The 19326-nt window shown below is 51.9% G+C and overlaps 2 protein-coding genes and 2 long non-coding RNA genes across 22 annotated transcripts in view; 3 read left to right on the forward strand and 1 right to left on the reverse strand.

The window, feature by feature from the left end:
* The window catches only part of LOC123583418, a 29919-nt gene extending 26253 nt beyond the window's left edge, over positions 1-3666 (forward strand). For all 10 annotated transcript variants that reach the window (XR_006704861.1, XR_006704858.1, XR_006704856.1 and 7 more), the window contains 2 exons: positions 267-1927; positions 2531-3666. This is a non-coding gene — a long non-coding RNA (uncharacterized LOC123583418). The remainder of the gene's footprint in view (positions 1-266; positions 1928-2530) is intronic.
* Positions 1-16459, reverse strand: part of ZFHX2 (zinc finger homeobox 2) — a 31437-nt gene extending 14978 nt beyond the window's left edge. For 2 of the 9 annotated variants that reach the window (XM_045450451.1, XM_045450441.1), the window contains exon 1: positions 13559-13904. The gene's annotated coding sequence lies outside the window, so the exon portion shown is untranslated. The other 7 variants (XM_045450443.1, XM_045450445.1, XM_045450444.1 and 4 more) reach the window with 7 other exon arrangements.
* Positions 10696-11944, forward strand: LOC123583422. Its single transcript, XR_006704868.1, has 2 exons — positions 10696-10784; positions 11631-11944. It is a non-coding gene; the product is annotated as an uncharacterized LOC123583422 (long non-coding RNA).
* Positions 16460-16576: 117 nt separating the features above from the next.
* On the forward strand, positions 16577-19265 carry THTPA (thiamine triphosphatase). 2 transcript variants are annotated; one of them, XM_045450459.1, is made up of 3 exons: positions 16577-16823; positions 17310-17861; positions 18958-19265. In XM_045450459.1, the coding sequence occupies exons 1-3, from the start codon at positions 16763-16765 to the stop codon at positions 19101-19103; spliced, it is 759 nt and encodes a 252-aa protein (XP_045306415.1). In that variant the 5' UTR covers positions 16577-16762; the 3' UTR covers positions 19104-19265. The 2 variants fall into 2 exon arrangements, with proteins under 2 accessions (XP_045306415.1, XP_045306416.1); XM_045450460.1 differs by having other exon boundaries at positions 16801-16911.
* Positions 19266-19326: the final 61 nt, after the last annotated feature.

Here is a 19326-nt window from a genome sequence, read left to right on the forward strand (position 1 = left end):
GTGAATTTCTGCTGGCCTGCAGGCCCGGTGCTGCTCTCACAGATGCCCTCCAGAGCCATCTCTGGTCACAAGCATGTGAAATAGGCGGAGGCTTCCCTGGCCAGTTGGAAGACAACCGATTCTATGTGATTAGCTTCCTCCCCCACAAAGACATTTAAAAAAATAATAACAGTAATATTACTAAAAGCTATTAAGGTACATATGCCATGGTCCTGGCACTGTGCTAAATGCTTTCATCAATTATTTCATTTAATCTTATTTTGCAGATGAGGCAGCCAAGAAACAGGTTGAGTGAGCTGCTAACTGTCACACAACTCCAAGGAGGGGAAACCAGAGGACTGGCGGGGCACAGAGACCTGGGCCCTCCATCTACCTGGATCGTCCCTCGGACCCAGGAAAGGCCAAATCAGCCTCCAGAGGTCTAGCAGTCAGAATTCCGGGGCTCCCTCCAGCTACTAGAAACGCCAGGCCTCCCACGCTGTTCCCAGCCTTTTTACCTTGATTACCACACCTTCCTCCCCCTCCGCAACCCCCCCCCCACCCTACTTCCCGTCCCCACCAAACTCACCAGTTCCCCATGCTTCACCATCCCATACTTTTCCCAATGTCCCAAGTGGTTTGCATCCACTCCAGGTCTTAATTATCAGCCAATCTCTAATGATTAAACCTTTAGCGTTCAAGCCCATGCTTCCAGAAGGGATGTGGTCTCTCCTCCCTTCCTTGGGCCACCTCTAACGCTCACCTTCAGAATCTTTGATTAGGAATGGGTCTTCAGCCTGGCCCCACCCAGCCTGCAGGCCCCCTTTCCCACTTCCCCCCCTCCTCCTAGGGGGCTAGCCAGGCGTGAAGTCAGAGCCATTAAGTAGCTCCGCGTGGGGCTGGATCAGCATGCTAATGAAAATGCAAATCAGCACCTGGGCAAGGGGTGGAGGGCTGGGGGGTGGGGGGAGGTAGCTGGAGAACCGGGAGGAAAGTAAAGGTATTAGATGGAGGGGTTATCCTAGATAACCAGAAAGCAGAAGCCCGAAACTGGGAGAAAGGTGTCTCTCCTACGGAATCCTTGGGGGTAGGGGGTAAAAGCGCTGGATCACGAGGGTCTGACAGTCCACTGTTACCCCTCACAGTGGGGGCCCACCACCCTTTTGCTGCCCCACCTGGTGGGAAGAAGTGAGGCTGGGCAAGCCGGGCTTCTCCCGGGTCCTGCCACCGAGGCCTAACCCGGGTGGTGCTTCATCCCCGCTGGGCCACCGCGCCTACATCACATCGATCAGCTGCTTCCTCCTGGCTCCTGATTCACAACTCCAGATCTAACTTCAGAGGAGGTGCTAGAACGACCTAAGCCCCAAATCCTCTCTCTAAAGCTTCTACTTCCCAGGACTGGAAAAAGACCCAGCTGATTCTTAGTTAGAAACCAAAGGAGTTTAGCTCTGGGCTAGCTCGTGGGTGAGACCCAGACCGCCAAGGGTAGGTCGGCAGCTGTTTAAAATTGCAAATCTCTTCCCCACCTCCCTCCTCCTCCACTACAGGAAAGAATTTCAATTGCAAATTTATCTCTGCCTCAGTGCACCCCCCCAGCTCCCCCCCTTTTCTTCTCCACGCTTCTCCCATCACCCTCTATTTATTACAAACCTTTAACTGCAGCAATGATTTTTTTTTCACCTTTTCTTTCCTCCTTCCATTTCCCTCCTCCTCAATCTTTTCCTCCTTCCCTCTCTGAATCTCTGTGTCCCTCTCTTTGCCCTTCCTACCTTGAACTCAGTTTTCAGCTCTTTCTGGAGATGATGCAGAGCCGGATGACAGACCAAGTCACCCTCCACCTACCACCTCCAGGCCAAGAGTCCTGTTCACCCTCAGACCACTGCCATTCCTCCTGTAGTTCCGGGCTTTCCTTAAGGGCGTCTCTTCTCCCTTGGGGCACATTTCAGAGGTGGGGAAGGGGAGAAGGCCACCCTCAAGGGCCCTGGCACTCCCGCCTCTGGGGAAGGGAGGGAGGAAGAGGGTGGTCCAGGTGTAGGGTGGACGTGGGGGGACCGTCAAAGGAGAGGTGGCTGCAAGGGCTGGGGCCCAGGAGGAGAGGGGTTAGGGGAGACAGCAGGCAGTGGCGGCGGTGTGATTAGAGCGGAGATTGATGTGAAGGGGCGCCACAGACGGCAGAGAGAGTCAATAAAACGAGAGGATCACATTAGAGGCGACAGAGAGAGCTTTAAATTACAAGGCTGCTGCCACCGAGGGGGATGGGAGGAGGCAGGCCTGGAGCCAAGGGAGGGTGGAGAGTTCTGAGGGTGTAGTCATCCCCTGAGATGAATCTTCCAGCTCCAAAATGGCTCAGTCTCCAGAGCTCCCCTGCTGCCCCTTCATTCCATTTCCATCCCTAATGTTTCCTTCCCTCACAGAGGGAGGAGAGGAGTAAGGGGAAGATGGAGAGAAAGCTATGGAGGAATAGAAGAGTGTGTGTGTGTGTGTGTGTGTGTGTGTGTTTTGTTGTTTTGTTTTTTTTTTTTTTTTACTATTGCCCTCTTCCTCTTTCCAGAGCCAGGTCCATGGTTATTGCTCAGGATGAGAAGGGAAGGCTGGAAGTGCTACTTTCAAAGCTCATCTAGGGAGGAGTTGCCCCCCAAACATAATCACTGAACTGCAAACATTATTCCATGGGAGGTGTGCAGAAATGCACCCAGTAAATAGCTGGACAAGAATTCCTCCTTCTTGATAAATGCTCCCTATTCGGGGGGCAGATCCACCGTGTTTAAAACAGGAAGAAGCCGGGGAGCTGGGAGGCTCCAAGACGGACAGTAGACCCAGAAAGCTACCGAGAGAGAGAAAGATGTTAAGAGATGGACTGAAAGGCTTGGATATGAAGTTACGGACGTCTGAAAAGGTGGGCTCTGAGACCGCACAAGGCAGGGAGAACACAGTGAGGCACAAGAGCCAAAGGAGCAAGGGCAAAGGAAGGACCGAAGAAACGCGGCCCGAGGACAGAGAGACTCTATCCCTCCCCGAGGAGGAACTTGGGCACGGGTGCAGCAAATGGAGGCAAAGCCAGCGACGTGAGCTCCCGTCTGGAGCCCGGCAACACCAGGGCTACCCTTGGATGGCGCCCCCTTCCGCCCCAAGCAGGCCACCGAGAGGAGAAGAAACACTACTGCTCCCTAGTGGTTATGGAAGGAACATCACCAAGGAGAAAACATGCCAGGCCGGGTGAACAGATTGCCTTTCTCGTCCCCGCTCCCCTCCTTAAACCAGAATCCCACTTAAAGCAAAATCCCACTCCCTTCTTTTCTCCAGACGCAAGGACATGGCAAAGACTTTCCCAGAAAGTCTACCAGATGCCACCAGCACATTTGCTTAACATTTGCATACAATGATTTCCACATCAGAGCCTTCCAAACAGTTTTGCCTTTCACTTTTCCAACTGTTGGATCTATCCCCTCTCCCTTACTGAAGAGTCCATTTTTAGGACCTTTCCTCTTCTTCCTTTCTCTGAAATTCTTGCCTAGGGCACTGCCCTCTTCCACACTCATTTTGCCTCTTGCCCCTTTTTGTCTCAACCTGTTGCTTTTAAGAGGCAGAAGCCTTGGAGAAGAGGGGAAAAGAAAAAGGAAATATAGAGTGCCCTGCCTAACAGGGATTGTTTGGTATAGACAATAAACTCTAACTTGATGAGCTTGATTTTTAAAGCAGTGTAAGAACATGGGCTATGGATTCATGCAGCCCCAGGTTCAGTGCTGGGCTGCTTCCCCCACTCACCAGCTATGCAACCTTGGTAAGTTACTTGCAACCTGGGAAAATGGGAAGAATGATCCCTTCCTTCCTGGCCTTCTGGGTGATCAGTCAGGCTGGTTCTTTTCCTTCTCTCTTGGCTAGCTCCTCCCACAGAGCAGAGTGAGGTGTTCCCAGATGGGTGACAACTTTCCTTCTGCTTCACTCCTTCTTGACCAGGACTCATCCTCTAATTTCTGCCCTTTTCAAAAACGGAGGGGAGAGTCTTCAGTGGCCAGGATTTAAAGCTAAGTCTGCCCAACAGCAGAGTTCATTTCTCACTTGGCCCTCTCGATTGCCAGGCCTCGAGACACCCCATCATCCGAGAGCAGAGAATGGAAGCCTTGCCCAGGCTCACAGTTGGACTGGGTGCAAAAGCGGCTAATACCTGGATCAAAACTATATGGCCACTCCCTTCATTTAAAACTATCATTTTCTCAGGGCGCCTGGATGGTTCAGTCGATTAAATGTCCAACTCTTGAGTTTGTGGGTTCCTTGCTGACAGTGTGATGCCTGCTTGGGATTCTCTCTCTCTGCCCCCTCCCCTGCTCTCTCTCGCTCTCTCAAAATAAACAAATAAACTATCATTTTCCCCCTCACACTCCCCCCCCCAAAAAACAAAAAACACTATCATTTTCTATCTCTAAATCTTCCCTTCCTATTCAAAAGGAAACAAGAGGTACTCCTATTCCTCCATTCTTTTTTTTCATATTTCAAGTTTTTATTTAAATTCTAGTAAATAACAGAGGCGCCTGGGTGGCTCCATCGGTTGGGCGTCCGATCAGCTCAGGTCATGATCCCACAGTTTGTGGGTTCAAGCCCCGTGTCAGGCTCTGTGCTGACAGCTCAGAGCCTGGAGCCTGCTTCAGATTCTGTCTCTCTCTCTCTCTCTCTCTCTCTCTCTGCTCTTCCCCCACTCATGCTCTGTCTCTCTCAAAAATAAAAAAATAAACATAAAAAAATTAAAAAAAATAAATTCTAGTAAATAACATATTGTAATATTAGTTTCAGCAGTACCTATTCCTCCATTTCAATCCTACCTACCTCTCCTAGACCTCTCCATCTCCCCCCACCCTAAATATTTGGGAGTGTTTACTTTGTGAAATATGTTTGTCCAAAAGACAGAAAATGAGAGCTGGCAGGGAATGAAGCACTTAGGCAGGAGAAGGTGTGTCATAGAGGGTAAAGAAAGAGACAGCTAAGGTAGAGAGGAAGAGGGAAGAAGAAGGGAGGGAAAGGGAGAGGCAGGGAAGTTGGGGGATGGGGCCAAATCTTGATCCACAAGTGTGATTACTGAATCTCATGGCAGCCTCCCGGCTTTGGCATCAGATTGGGCAGGTGGCCTGTCCCCAGTGAGAGGGATGGAGCCCGGGAACTGTGTCTTACACCTTGCAAGATGCTTCGGGTGGGCATAATGGAACTAGGTGAGATGTGAGGAGAAAGCAGAGGCAGAGAGGAGGAAGATGGGGATAGGCTGGGAGCAGACGGGTCAAAGGGAAGCCGTGGACTAAAACCACAACCAGCTAGTGGAAGATCCATCCACATTTGCATGACTTTGTTGAGTGGGCTGCAGGGTGTCTGCTGCTGGAGGGGTGGACGTGCTGGAGAGGAGTGGACCCTCTTACCCATGCATCTCCTTTAATGACACCACAAGCATTAGGACAGCCGTGTGGAGCTGTGTGATCTTGTAGGTGCCCCTAGGAGACTCGGGCTCGGACAACTCCACAAAGCCAGCTCTGAACCCTTTTATATGAGGGCAGGGAGTAGTGTTCTTGAGTTCAGATTCAGGAACCTATCTGCTCCTGGCATAGAGGACCTCTGTAGAAGGTCCCTGCACTTGAAAGGAATTACAATTCTTTAGAATTAATAGAAAGAATACCATTGTAATATAAATAAAACCTTCTGATTCTTGGAGTCTACGTGAACCTTGTCATAGTAATGGCTCCATTTAAATAGTGTTACAACAAGACAACTAATAATAATAGTATCCTTAAATGTTTACCATGTGCCAGCACTGTGCCAAGCCCTGGAAATTGCATCCCCTAATTCTCCACTACAATCTGATGAAATAGATACAGCCATTCATTCCCATTTTACAAACATGGAAACAGACATTGATGGGGAAAGGAATTTTCAAGGCCTCACACCTGGAAAGATGTGGAGTCTAGACTGGACTCCCGTAGCCTGACCCCAGCACTCGGCTCTTGGGTTAATTTGTTAGCTTCTGAACTCTGGCTGCTGTGCATTTTGAATAAGGTCTTTGAGGTTTTTGTGTGTTACTCTGTCCTATGTGTGTCCCCTTGAGCATATAAGCTGTCAGGCTCCTCTTTGAGCTTGAAGGTGTTAGATGGCTGCTCTCAGTTTCTTAGTAAAAGATGAGCCAGAACAGGACCACTGCTTTGTGCAACTCCAGGGGGTGCTATTCACATTGCAGTCAATGAGGGGCTCTGGCCATTCCTTTTGTGTGTTTGTGTTTGGGGGGTGGCTGGAGATAGAAATCAAAAGGTAGGGGATATGCGTATTAATTTGTGATAATGTCTCTTAAAGCTGGAGGTCTACACATATGCATCCATAATAACATATGAGCTTCAAGACAAGCAGCAGAGCATTCTTGTAGAACTTGGCCTTTAGGGTCAGACAGACCTGGAATCAAATTTTAGTTGTCTGCATTATGTAAATGACCTCAGGTGGGTTGCTTAAAAACTGTTTCTTCGTTATACAGAATGGGGAATAGTTCCTCATGGAGTTGTGTCCGTTGAGATGATCATTAACCAGGCCAGCACTTTGGGATCAATAAATAGAAACGATAATTATTCACTCACGTGCCTTATTTCCTGAGTTGGGGTGTATGTGTGTGTTCACTGCTTTCTGATTGCGTGCGTGGCTGAGGGCGTAGGTGTCTGTCCCGGCACATCTTCCGGGTTCATGAAGGCGCTAGCTGTCAGACCTCCAGCTGGGGCTGGGTTTCCCCAGGCCCTAGTTCTTGCCCGCGTGGGCCCGGGGCTGCTCGCTGGGCCGCGGGCGGCGGGGCTGCCCGGTGCGGGTGTGTTGCCGCGTGCCTGTTTGTGCTCGGCGGCCCGGCTAGCGCGGGCGTGTTTGGGGTGGTGGTAATTACTGGGATGGCCCAGCCCTAATGAGTGTGATCCCGTTACACTCTCGCCGCCTCTAATGGAGCTAACCTCATTTCACAGCCATTAGAGATGGAGATGAGACCCCGCCCACTGGCCCCGCCAGCTGCAGCTCCCGCAGCCCCGGCCACGTTCTTTCCCTCCGGCTCGCCATTTCCCGGTGCCAGCTCTCCTTCTCCCGCCCGGTCTTCTGCTCCTCCTTCCAGGCTTCCCTGCCCTGTTCTCCATTGTTCTTTTCCCTCCCGTCTTGCCGCCGCTCTCTCCTCTCCCCTACTCTTGGCGCGTCCCCTTCCCTCGGCCTCCTCCCTGCCTGAGTTCCTCCTCCGCGCTCGGGTCCGCTCGGCCCCCGCGTCTCCACTTCCCGGTCCTCTCCTCCGCGCCCCTCCCCCGCCCATGGCCCTCCCCTCCCCCACGTTGCCCCGTCTGGCCAGAGGACAAATCTCAAGGGGAAACCAGCAAAGACAAACAAGGAGCAGTGACTTCATTATCGTCGTTAATTTGCCACTTCAGTTCCTCCCACAAGGGTCAAAGCCAGCACGGCTTGAACTCAGGACTGCCACAGAGGCTGAGCCAGAGCTGCCTTTTCCGCCTGAAGCCTCTCCCCAGCCACTCTCCCTCCCTCCTCCTCCCCACAGCCTTCGTTTCCCGGCAGGGGGTCAGGCTCCCGGTTTTGCTCTTCCCATTTCTTTACCCGGCCGCGCAGTCTACCGCCCTCCTTTCTTTTTCATTTAAATTGTGGCCTTCACGTCGGCTCCAAGTCACATGGTTTTTACCTCGGACTCCCTTCCTCGGTCATACTCAGCCTGCCCCCGCTTCTCCCACTCCTCCCTGCCCTTATCCGTCCCACACTCCTTTCTTGGCCTGCCCGGGTCTCTCTTCCTAACCTCACGTGCACTCCTCTCCCGGAAGCACCAGGATTTACCTCTGGGTTTTGAAAATCGGGTAGCTGGGAGAAACAAGATGGAAGAAGGCATTCCGGCCCAAGTAGGCCAGTGGTCCAGAACCTGGAAGTGGCTGGACAGAAAGGAAGACAGTTGCCAGGGGGGCGGACAGGCCCATGAGTCAGAGGAGGTAGCAGAATCTGGATTCAGACACCCCACACCCAAGACACACTGGGCCCCAGAGAAACAACCTCCCAGAGACCAGAGAGAAAAAGGAGGACAGAGCCATAAGACTGAGCTGGGGGGGTGGTCACTAGCAAAACAAGGACTGAAAATTTTGAGGATAGAAAGGGCATGTATCCCATTCGTTCCTCAGGGAACCCCCATCTAACACTTCTGTCCCACCCTCTGCCTTCCTTCACTGAGAAGTCAAATGACTGGCAATTGACTCTTAACCTTTTGTCCGATCCCAGCCCCAGAGGGAGAGGCTGAGGGTAGCTGGCTGTGACTGGAGGAGGCACTAGGGAAATGTCCACACATGAAGTAAAAATTTCTGACCCACACCCATCCTGCCCCACTGCCTGCAGGTCAACACACTACACTGAACTAGACACTGCATACATTTACCTTCTTCTCTGAGAAGAGAGCTCTTGCTACTATGTCCTCCTAATTGCATAGGCGCCTGTGCAAGCACCATTCCAGTGGATGGCCCTGATGTGACTCCAAGGCTAGAAGCTTAGCTTTAATGTAATCCCTTATTCCTGTCCAAACACAGAGGCCGCTCCTGTTCTCTCACTTGACTTTGAAAGAAAAATTTTAAGGGATACCAAGCTGTGTCAGGAGGAATTAGAAAAAGATGTCTCCTTCCAGGGACATGCAGCCTGCACTTCAGTGGTATAGCTTGGTGACAGAACAGGTGGATCTTAGCCCTGTCCCCTCTTAACTGGGCATCCTGAATGACCTAACAGAGTCCCTGGTCTCTGGACTAGTTCCTACAAGAGGGGGCTACTGAGAGCCAATGGGATTACCTCGGTGGTTGCGGGGGGGGGGGGAGTGGGGGTGCTGGAAGGCCCTCTAAATCTTTAACCCCTGTCACATGAGCCTGGGGTGGAGGAGGGTAGGCAGGCAGTCCCCTGGGGCATTCCCCAGAGAGGCAAGGGGCTCTGGGAAAGTGAGTGGTGGGATGACTGAGAAGCCAGAGAAGAAAGATGGAAAAATCAATGAAATGAGTTTCTAACGGTGAGGTAAAGGACCGCCGTGTCGACAGCCTGTCGCCTGCTGCAAAATATGAGCTGCCCAAGTCCATGGTGGCGGCTGACAGTGCATCCAGCCGCCACTGCCCTCCCTTCGGGGTGCCCCCCTCCCCAGGACTCTCCAGTCACCCTGGCCTTTCTTATTATAGCCAGATTCTCTCCCCCAGAGCTCCCAGGTTGCTTGTTCCCTTCCAGGTCTTCTTTCCTAGAGTCCCAATCCATTCAGAGTCCTTCTGACTCTTCACCATAGAAACGGGACAGGTTATAATCCCTGACTAGTGCATCTTTCTCTAAACCTGTGTATTGAGACCTCTCTGCAGATTTCATTCAGAGTTGTGGTGAGCTCTGCATCACTTGCCTCCCTCCCCACCTTCCAGATACCTCTGGACTCTTTCAACAGTGAGCAATCAGGCATCAAGGCCATCCCTCACCGGGTTCTTACATCCAGGTCTGTGCCTCCTGCTTGTTGGCCTACTTGGCCAATGCTGATTTCCTTGGAGTTGCCTGGATTGGGACAAGGTGTTTAGGATGGCCCTGGTGTTGCTTTATGAACTCTTTGTCACATGGCGGGAAGGGCAGGGGTATGATGGGTTCAATTGTGGTTTCATGATTGGGAATGCAGTCGGCCCGGGATGCCACTTCCAATTCAAATCCACCCACTCTGTCTTTGGAAACAGCTCCCAACCTTTTCTGGAAACCACCTCCTTTCTCCACCCTCCTCCACATCTTCCTCTTGGGCTCCTAAGATTGTTCATTCATGTTTTCTTCCTATTATCTCTACAAAGATTCCCCGGATCAGACCCTGGAGTCAACCCTCCAAGTGTGGCTGCCCTGAGCTGACTCCGGGTGTGCCCCTGACCTAGTCTCTCCTCTCTCTACCTGAGATCTCAGTGTTGACCAGAAAACTCCCCTCCAGACCTTTCCTTCAGTTTCTACTTTCCCAACTTGCCCACTTATGCAGACTTAGCCTGAAGGTTGGGGTAAGAGGGAGGTGGGAAACTCTTTTCCCTAGCTTTTCCCTATTATTCAACATTCGATCAACAGATATGAAGCATCTTCTATGTGACAGACGCTGGGCGAGGTGCTGGGAAGACAGTCGGAAAGTAGATGGACAAGGCCCCTGCTCATAAGACCATCATGACTCACCCTGGGTCTCTCACCCAACAGCTTCATCTCTCCAACTTAAAGCAGCCCCAGCCAAATTCCACTGTGCCCGCTGCCATTTCAGAACCCTCCTCTTTATCCCTGCATCAGGTTACATTCACACAGCTCTGATCTCTTCTCTTTGCATTTACAGCTTCAGTCTCCACTCCTAAACCCAGAGCTAGGTTCATCTTACATTTTCAATAACTCTCCTCCCTGCTCATAACGCCCGTCTCATGTTCTGTAACTGCCATTTCCAGTTTTCTTCCTTTTTTGCCTGTCTTTCAGTCCTACAACCCAGTCTTCAATGCCCCCTGTCTCCCAAGTTCCCTTCTCTTGCTCCTGCAGGATCTAGTGAACCTTGGGCAATCAAATACAAGATCTCACTCTGAGCTAAGACCCAGGAATCCTACAGATCAGACTCTGGCCCCGGCCCCCATACGTGTACAGCTCCAGCAAAGCAGCAAGTTCTTCCTCTATGTGTTTCAAGGTAACACCAGCTGCTCTGACATCATGGAGGGAGGAACCCTGTCAGGTTGCCAAGGCAACACCAGCAATTTATGACATCAGAGGCTTGAGATCTTTGGTTCTCAGGGGGCTAGAAAGATTCAAGTTCCTGTCAGGTAAAGTAAATGGGATTTCTACTTTTTTCATCTCTTTGCTTGGGTCCCCCTGGCTTGGGAATGAAATGCAAAGGCCTCTGGTGGGGTAGTGAGGGATGTGCCCAATGGAATGAATGCTCAGAAGCTTCTCTTTCTGTCTCTCTTCACCAGTATCTCTGAGGGCTCTCTGCCTCTCCTTTGGCATCTCTCTCTTGTGGGGCTTCACCCAGTGGTATTTCTGCTATGCCTTTTTCCAAATCACCCCTCCTGCGGCGCTCTCTTTGCACCGGTCACGCTGTGTCCCCCTCACACCAGAGGCATTTGTTTCCTTTGATACCTCATCCTCTCCTTTTTTCCCCCTACCAAGCTCTGTGCAGCTCTGATCTGCTTCAGCACTCCTCCGCTTGCCTTCCATTTACCTTCTTTGTACCATACTCTTTTTCCACCTCATATTATTCTTCAGTTCCTCCCTTCCCCCACTTTACAATTGTATTCATTGCATATTGCCTTTTCTGTTGACCTCCTCTTGAGGAATACTCTATCATTTCTCTCCATCTTCTGTATCGCTATCATGTTTTATTTCATTCTCCCAATCACCCCTCGGTTCCTTCCCTGCCCCCATTCCGCATGGATTTTCTTCCCTTCCTTTTGCACATCCCTCACGTCATGCATTTCTCTACCCCATACATTTATTGCACCCGGCCTCTCCTTCCTTTCTGGAACACTGTTCACCTCGGAAATCTTCCATCTTCTGCCCCTATCTACCTCCTCTTTTTACCCTTCCAAGCTCCAAGGGCTGGAAAACAATGATGGGCTTAACACAAGGTAAACTCCCCAGACTCTTTATCCACCTTTCCCATTCTTTAGGCTGAATGAACCTGGCCTCTTGCACAACATAGCTTCTGTCATATGAATGAAAACGGCCACATAAAGGATCGTGCTGAATCCAAATATGATAATAACAGGGGGGCCAGGAAGAAGATGAACTAGAAAGTGAAGAAAAAGCCACTGATATCTAGAATGACCTGAAGGATGAGAGGCAACCAAGCAGGGTGGAGTTCAGAGTCCTAGAGAATGTCCCCTTACAAAATCAAAGTTGACAGTTAATGGACATAATGGCCCTGACTGACGAAGGGGTTATATGCCCCTGGAAGCCCATTAAATTGATTTCTTGGCCTGTTTATGTGCCTTCACAAACCATACTCCCTACCTCTCCCAGCCCCTTCCTCTCTGGTACCTTTTGCTGCTGAGGTTAAAATGCTCAGTGAGAGGATAAGGGATAAGAGGGAATTAGGGTGATCAAGGAGAAAAGGTAGGCAGAGGGCAGGTTATGGGAACAAAGGTAAAGAATAGGCAAGGGAGACCACGGGAGATAGGAATGCAAAAAAAGGGGTGAAACAAAACGGGGAAATGAAAAAATATACAATGGCCAAGTGAGGGAAGGGAGGAAATCAAGTCAGCAAGGAAGAGGTTTGTGGTGGGAAGCTCCTGGAGAGGCAGATGACACACAGGAGACCAAAGGTCCTGGTGGGTGAGACAGGCACATGGCAAAGGAGACAGTCAACAATGCTAGAAGTTCCAAAGCTTCCCGGGTGAAGGTGGAAGAGGAGTCGGTCCTGGCCATGCTGAAAGGGTACCTGAGTCCTTGGGAGAGATACATCTGCTCCATCCCTCAGACTCTTTGCAGGCCCCTGACCAGTGACTACCACAACCATAAGCATGAAAAAAGTAGCCTGAGAAGGCCAGAGATATCATAAGGACCCCAAAAGAGAGGGCATGGAGTCCTAGATGGTCCTAGACAGACAAGTTAGGGAGCCAAGGCATGACAGTGACAGGGACACACAGCGAGAGGATCACTCGGATAGGAAGAGTCACATGCGGAGACAGTGACACACAGACCCAGGGATGGATGGGTGGGGAGAATGAATGAGGTGAAAAAATGACAAAATCAAGAGGCAGGGACACATGGACAGAGATCAGCGGGGCTACAGGCACATCGAGACCACGCGTGGTCCAGCGCTCAAAAAGGATAGGGTTACTTTGAGAGGGGGGCAGACAAGAGCGCATGGAGAGTTGGGGGGCCAGGAGAGACACACTTCACCTTGAATGGAGCAGTGGCCTCCCCTCACCTACTCGCACCTTTCCAAAAAAAAAGGCAAACAAACAAACAAAAAAAACCCCAGCTCAACTTCAGGCAAAAACGAAGATCGAAGATTAAGAGTATCCATATCCCCTCCCACCCACCCCCACCCCCACCCCCACCCCCAGCACGCTAGCCCATCCATCAGTCCCTCCGCCTGCCGCGGTTCCCGATCCCGCAGCCGGCGGGGGGCGGCCGAGACCGAGGCCCCTCCGGGATGACAGTTCCGAGCCCTCACTCACCCGGCCTCCCCTTCCCTCCGGGACCCCCGCTACCCGCACACCTCGGCGCGGTCCGTCTAGGCTCTCGTTACCCTCCGTCTGTCCGGCTGGCTCCTGGACCAGCCTTGATGCCTTTCCCTTCGCCGTCTCTCCCTCCACCCCTGCATCTCTATCACCCACCCACCACCATCCTCGCTCGCACGCCCCCTCCCCCCTACCCGTGCCCCTCCTCCTCAGGCTCTCGGTCTGTCTGTCCGTCCGTCCGTGTCCCCTCCCCCAGCCCCTTCCCGTCCCTCTCCGTGCCCTCCAGCGGCAGTCTCCAAGCGCCTCCTCTCCCCTCCGTCTTCAGCTTCCAAAGAGCAAGGAAAGGAAGAAGAGAGAGAGGGAGAGGAGAAAAAAACCAACCCAGCAGCATCGGAAATCGATGCACTTACACCTCAGCTGGAAGCAGGGACGGGAGTCGAACCGCGGCCGCCGAGCAGCGCGAGGCGGGGAGGGGAGGGGGCGGCTCTTGGAAGGGACTTCTCCGATGTGTTGATTCCTTTTTTTTTTTCCCCTCCTCCTCCCTCCCTCCAGCGCTCACTCCGGGGCGTCGGGGACGGAGATGGAAAAAAATAAATAAATAAATTCACGGCGGTGAGGGAAGTGAAGGAAAATAATCAATGCTATTTGGCTGCGGCTGAAGTGTTTTCCCGGCTTCGTGAGGGGGTTTCCATTGATTCACCCTGGGCACTCGCTCGCTCCCTGCCTCCTCCTCCTCCTCGCCCTCCTCCTCCTCCTCCTCCTCCTCCTCCTCCTCCTCCTCTCTCCCTCCTCCTCCTCCTCCTCCTCGCCCTCACTCCTCCGCCTCATTCACTGGCTGGAGCCGAGGCGTCCCACACAATGGAATAATCAATACCCAGGCGCCCGGGGCGGCCCCACTGAGCAGGTGCAGCGGCCCGCCCGCCGCAGTGAATGCCGGTAGTTGTAGTCCATCCGTCCCCGCTCCCACCCAGCGGCCAGCGAGCGCTGAGTGTCTGCGCTGGACCTGATACCCCAGGGCAGGCCAGCCAGCGGGCGGGGCCACTTTGCAAGATTGTGGCGCCGGGTCCAAGCCAGTGCTTGCAAAGGGGGCCGGAGCCTTTAAACTCTTTCTGGTGTTTCTCTCTTTTTTTTATCCTACCTACAGAAACCATACATGTGTTTTGTTGTTGTTTTGTTTTAAATCAGCTCTAGAGCAAGCCCCGGCTTTTACCAGCCTCCCAAAGCCACCCCAGGCCTATCTCTCTTTTTTTTTTTTTTTTTTTTTTTTTTTCCACTCCCTTCTTCCTGCCTTATTTAGTCCCCCTCCTTTCCAGTTGGGTATTAGAAACTTCTCTTCCACAGCAGTTACTCTGAAGTCTCTGAGAGCTTGTCTCCACAGAGAGTTGGATGGGGGAAGGGGAGGTTCTGGCTCCTGGTCCTCATCTTCAGTTTATAAGCTCTTTTATATTGTAATAATAATAACTGCTAAGGTTTATTGAGTGCACAGAAACAGTTTCCAAGACCTTTTATGTATATTAACTTACTTAATCCTCACAACTAGTCCCATTTTACGGTTGAGGAAACCAGGACACAAACAAATTAATTAGGTGGCCCAAGGTCACATGGCCATTAAGTGACGGCTCCAGGATTCAAACCTCAATAGTCTGACTCTAGAGCTCACAATTGCTGCTATAACCTACTCCTCTTAAAAATAAAAAAATAAAAAGAACAGGAAGGAAGGAAAGAAAGGAGAGAAGGGAAAAGAAAAAGAACCCTTGAGTTCACAGGAAAAAAGGAAGTAGAAAGAAAGTAACATTTTGAATCTCTAGGTTGTGACAGTTTATCATTGGATCCTCACACACAACTGTGGCAGTTCACATTTTACCATGGAGAAATGAGACGTTTAGGGAGGTGGAGTAGCTTGCCCAAGACAAAACACCTGGAAATCCAAGCTGGGAGTCAACCTCAGGTCTGTCTGGTTCCTGAGTCTGGTCTTTCAGTTAAACTGCTGCCTCTGCCCGACTGGACTGGACATTGTAACCCAGGGAAGAGGACCTTATAATTCAGGGGAAGAGGTCTTTTTTCCCCAGGGAAGAAAACTGCAAAGCAAAGGATGCATGAAAAGTAGGCCAATGATTGGAGCTAGGGGCTGGAGGCCCTCCCCTCCCTGACTATTGGTGCCTGTTATGGGGTGGAGGAGGGATGCATCCAACACATCCCAAGTTCAAGATGTCATGTCTGTGAATCAGTGCCTTCCCCATAGTACTTCCCACAGGTCATTTGTTTCCAAAAAGATACTGGGAAGATGTCCAATGTTGAGAACCTGGCACTTCTCACCCATCGTAGGAGTTGACAAGAGCCACTGTTCCTCAGCAAGCTACCTGACCCAGAGTATCAGACACACAGTGACATCTCCAGGTTATCACAGTCCTCAGAGGAAGTAAGGAGAAGGAGCCTTCTCTATTTTGTCTCCCAAAGCAAAGGGTCACCCCAATGTCTTCCTGTATTTTAAGCGAACATGTGGGGCGCCTGGGTGGCGCAGTCGGTTAAGCGTCCGACTTCAGCCAGGTCACGATCTCGCGGTCCGTGAGTTCGAGCCCCGCGTCAGGCTCTGGGCTGATGGCTCGGAGCCTGGAGCCTGTTTCCGATTCTGTGTCTCCCTCTCTCTCTCTGCCCCTCCCCTGTTCATGCTCTGTCTCTCTCTGTCCCAAAAATGAATAAACGTTGAAAAAAAAAAAATTAAAAAAAAAATAAATAAATAAAATAAGCGAACATGAGTATATTGCTCCCACTCCAGACCAAGCCTGCTCAGGGGCCACTGGCAACTCAGTGACAAATTCCTCAGTCTGGCTGGCACTCGAGGCCATTTCCAACCTACTCTTCAACTGTATTTCTAGCCTCATCTCCTTCGCCTTACACGCTGGCCAGGTGCTCTCCAGCTTCTTGGTCTTTGCTCTTGCTGTTCCTGTCTCCATCCATGTCTCTAACTGTTGAAATCCCACAGTGTCTTTAGTTCCTATCCACAATACTAGTTCCTCCTCTGACAGAACGTTTTCCACCCTTAGCCTAAACTTTCATTCTAGGATGTATTATCCCCTCTAAACCTCCAGAGTAGTTAAACTGGCCTGAGTTATCCCCTTTTTCAACCCACTGCCACTGGCCTGTACTTGTGGGCCGCCATAATAGTCAATAAAATATCTGTTGGGACAGCAGCGTCTGAGTGAGTTACCTGGATTTCAGGCCCATCTGCCTAGGGAGTGTGAGGGGGAGGGAGACAGGACTTGGGCTCAGCTCCTTCCATCCGACTGTCCATACCGTCCCTTCTCGACTTTAGACAGTGTTGGGGCACTAATCACAGCTTTCCTGTCACCATAGCGACGAATGAGGCGAGAAAGCAAAATCTCCCTTTGGAACTACACCTCCCATCATGCACCTGGACCCCCCAGGGTGCCGGGCTCAGCCTGAGGCCTGAGACCCGGGCCGACCCACGGGAGCCGGGAGGGGTCGGACACGAGGAGCAGAGCGCGGGGGGAACCTCTGCGCTCCCAGCCCACCGCCGAGGTCGCGGCACCCCTATCACGTACCTAGCCTCTCAGGCCCCGGCCTGTCCTCGGCACCGCCACATCACGCCTAATATGGCCGCTCGTGCTGGGACCGGCCCGGTGCACAGAGAGCAGGGCCGAGGTCCGAGGCCAGGTACTGCTCCCGGCATTCCTCGCTGGCGTGGTGTGGGGTCCCCTCTCCATCTCCAGGTCCCCGGGGAGGGAGGCCCTCGGGCTTTGAGGTGAGACCCGGGGCTCCGCTACCGGTGCTGTGGCAAAGGGCGGGGTTGTTCCGGGAAGTGAGTCACCGGCCACCCGGGGTAGCAAGGTATAGAAGACAAGTACTGAAAGGAGGATACCCACTACAGTTCTCTAGGAAGCTCTTTGAATTGACATCATGAACGGTGTAAGGGATTACCTGGAGATCTGTCACTGTTGCAGGGCTTTAGAACATCAGAGACAGAGGGGACCATCCATCACTAGGCAGGGAGAAAGGGCTGTAGCCCCAACAGAGAGCCCTGTGACAGTGTGTCCCTCGTAAGTTCTTCCCCGGGGTGGGGGAGGGGGTGGTTACTGAATTGTCCCCCTGCAAGGCCAAGCATCCTTGGGAGCTCAGCAAATTGTTATTGACTGATTGCAGGTATCATGGCCCACGCCTTGATTGAGGTGGAGCGAAAGTTCATTCCTGGGCCTGGCACAGAGAAGCGGCTGCAGGAGTTGGGGGGCACCTTAGAGCACCAGGTCACCTTCTGGGACAGATACTATGACACGCCTGAGCTGAGCCTCATGCGGGCTGACTACTGGCTGCGGCAGCGAGAGGGTAGTGGATGGGAGCTCAAATGTCCTGGAACAACAGGTGTCTCAGGACCCCACCAGGAGTATGTGGAACTCACAGTTGAGCCTGCAGTTGTGGCCCAGCTCTGTGAGGTGCTGGGGACTGAGGTCCTGGGGGCAGGAGGTGTGGCAGCTGTGCTGGGCCCACTGGGGCTGCAGGAAGTGGCTAGTTTTGTGACTAAGCGTAGTGCCTGGAAGTTGGTGCTCTCTGGAACTGATGAAGAGGAGCCTCCACTCAGGGTGGACCTGGATACAGCGGACTTTGGCTACACCGTGGGTGAGGTAGAGGCCCTGGTGCACGAGGAGGCTGAAGTCCCAGTTGCCCTGGAGAAGATCCACAGTCTCAGCAGCATGCTTGGTGAGGGAGACAGGCCCTTGTGTGTGTTCTTTGCCTTCATTATCTGTCTTCTGGGTGTACCCACTGAATGGGTTGATGGGGAGGGTTCGTGGGGAGGGTCTTGGGGTTATTTCTGTACTGGGGATTGTTTGAGCAGTTTTTTGGAAGACCCAGTTTGCTTTTATAGTAGCTGCCTAACCTGAGTCAAGTCCTTCCAGGTCTCTAATCTCTCTCAGTCCTTGCCTCATTTAGTTCACACACCTCCAGCCACTCCAAGTTTGCATCAGTTCTCTGCTTTAATCCATCCACCCATCCTTCTCTCCCCCAAATCCCGTCCTCTTATTTTTACAACTACCTGGAGCACTCATTTAATTTGTCCTGTTGACTTTGACTAAAAGGCGAGAACAGTGTATTTATGTGACAGGCAGCAAGACAAGTGTTGGCTGATTTCTTTTTCTGTAGACAGTTCATCCACAGAAGTATGAGTTTGTGCATCCCATGAAGCCTTAAAGCCGTGGAATGCTGTTCTCGCTATCTCAACAAACATACGCTGAGTTCACCACTATATGCCCAGCATGCTGCCAGGCACTAACAATAAGATACTGACTTATTATGGTTCCATACCACCATTCTAGATGCTAGAATTCTATGTGAGTCCCACCCCACAGCTATAGCTACTTCTGTCATTTCTTCTATATCCCTTGGGTTCTCTGTGTGTACCTCTGCATGTGCTTCATTACCAACCCAATGAGCTTTGGCCTGCCTAGACGGGCTTTAATCTCAATTGAGGGATGGAGCAATAACTGAAATGAGTGGATATTGAGGCACCCTCTTGTCTTCATGGCACCTGAACGCCTCCTCACCATTTCTCCTTGCTGGAGGAGAGGCTCACGCTTGGCTTCCCAGCCCCACTCCTACTTGAAGTGGTCCTTGTAGGCCCCACTTCCACAGGCCAGTCAGGGTGAGGGCTGGTGGGTTATAGAAGCTGGTCGGGTGGCATTCAGAATCCCAGTGCTGCCTTGGAAAGAACTCTGGGGTCTGGCTCTCTGGACAGGGAGCAGAGTCAATGCATTTGAAGCTCTGTCTGGTTCTCTCTTCCTTCCCCTTTTGCCTGTAGGTGTGCCCGTACAGGAGACAGCACCTGCCAAGCTGATGGTATACCTACAGCGTTTCCAGCCTCAGAACTATCAGCGCCTGCTACAAGTACACAGACTCAGAGAGAAGCCACAGGGGACTAAAGATCCTGAAGGCAACTTGGGCTAGGGTGTCACTTCCTCAACAGGGAAGAGTCTGAGTCTAACAGGGTTCCCTCCTGGGCTCACTATGCCTCTTCCCCTGGCCTCCTTCTCACACTGACTCCCCTCCCTCCAGCCCTTCCTGTTCTTTCACCTTACCCTCAGCTATCCTTCCTTGAGCCCTCCCTGGCTGCCTCCTCTCCCTCATCTGTCAGATGCAATCTGTGGGCCGCCCCTCTCCCCTGGCCGCT

Source organism: Leopardus geoffroyi, chromosome B3, assembly GCF_018350155.1.
Source record: "Leopardus geoffroyi isolate Oge1 chromosome B3, O.geoffroyi_Oge1_pat1.0, whole genome shotgun sequence".
NCBI classification, from domain to species: domain Eukaryota; kingdom Metazoa; phylum Chordata; class Mammalia; order Carnivora; family Felidae; genus Leopardus; species Leopardus geoffroyi.

Coding starts and splice junctions, on each gene's coding strand:
- THTPA (XM_045450459.1), top strand. CDS start 16,763: ATGGCCGCTCGTGCTGGGACCGGCCCGGTGCACAGAGAGCAGGGCCGA. Junction 16,824..17,309: donor GGGCCGAGGTCCGAGGCCAG/GTACTGCTCCCG, acceptor GACTGATTGCAG/GTATCATGGCCCACGCCTTG. Junction 17,862..18,957: donor CAGTCTCAGCAGCATGCTTG/GTGAGGGAGACA, acceptor TTTTGCCTGTAG/GTGTGCCCGTACAGGAGACA.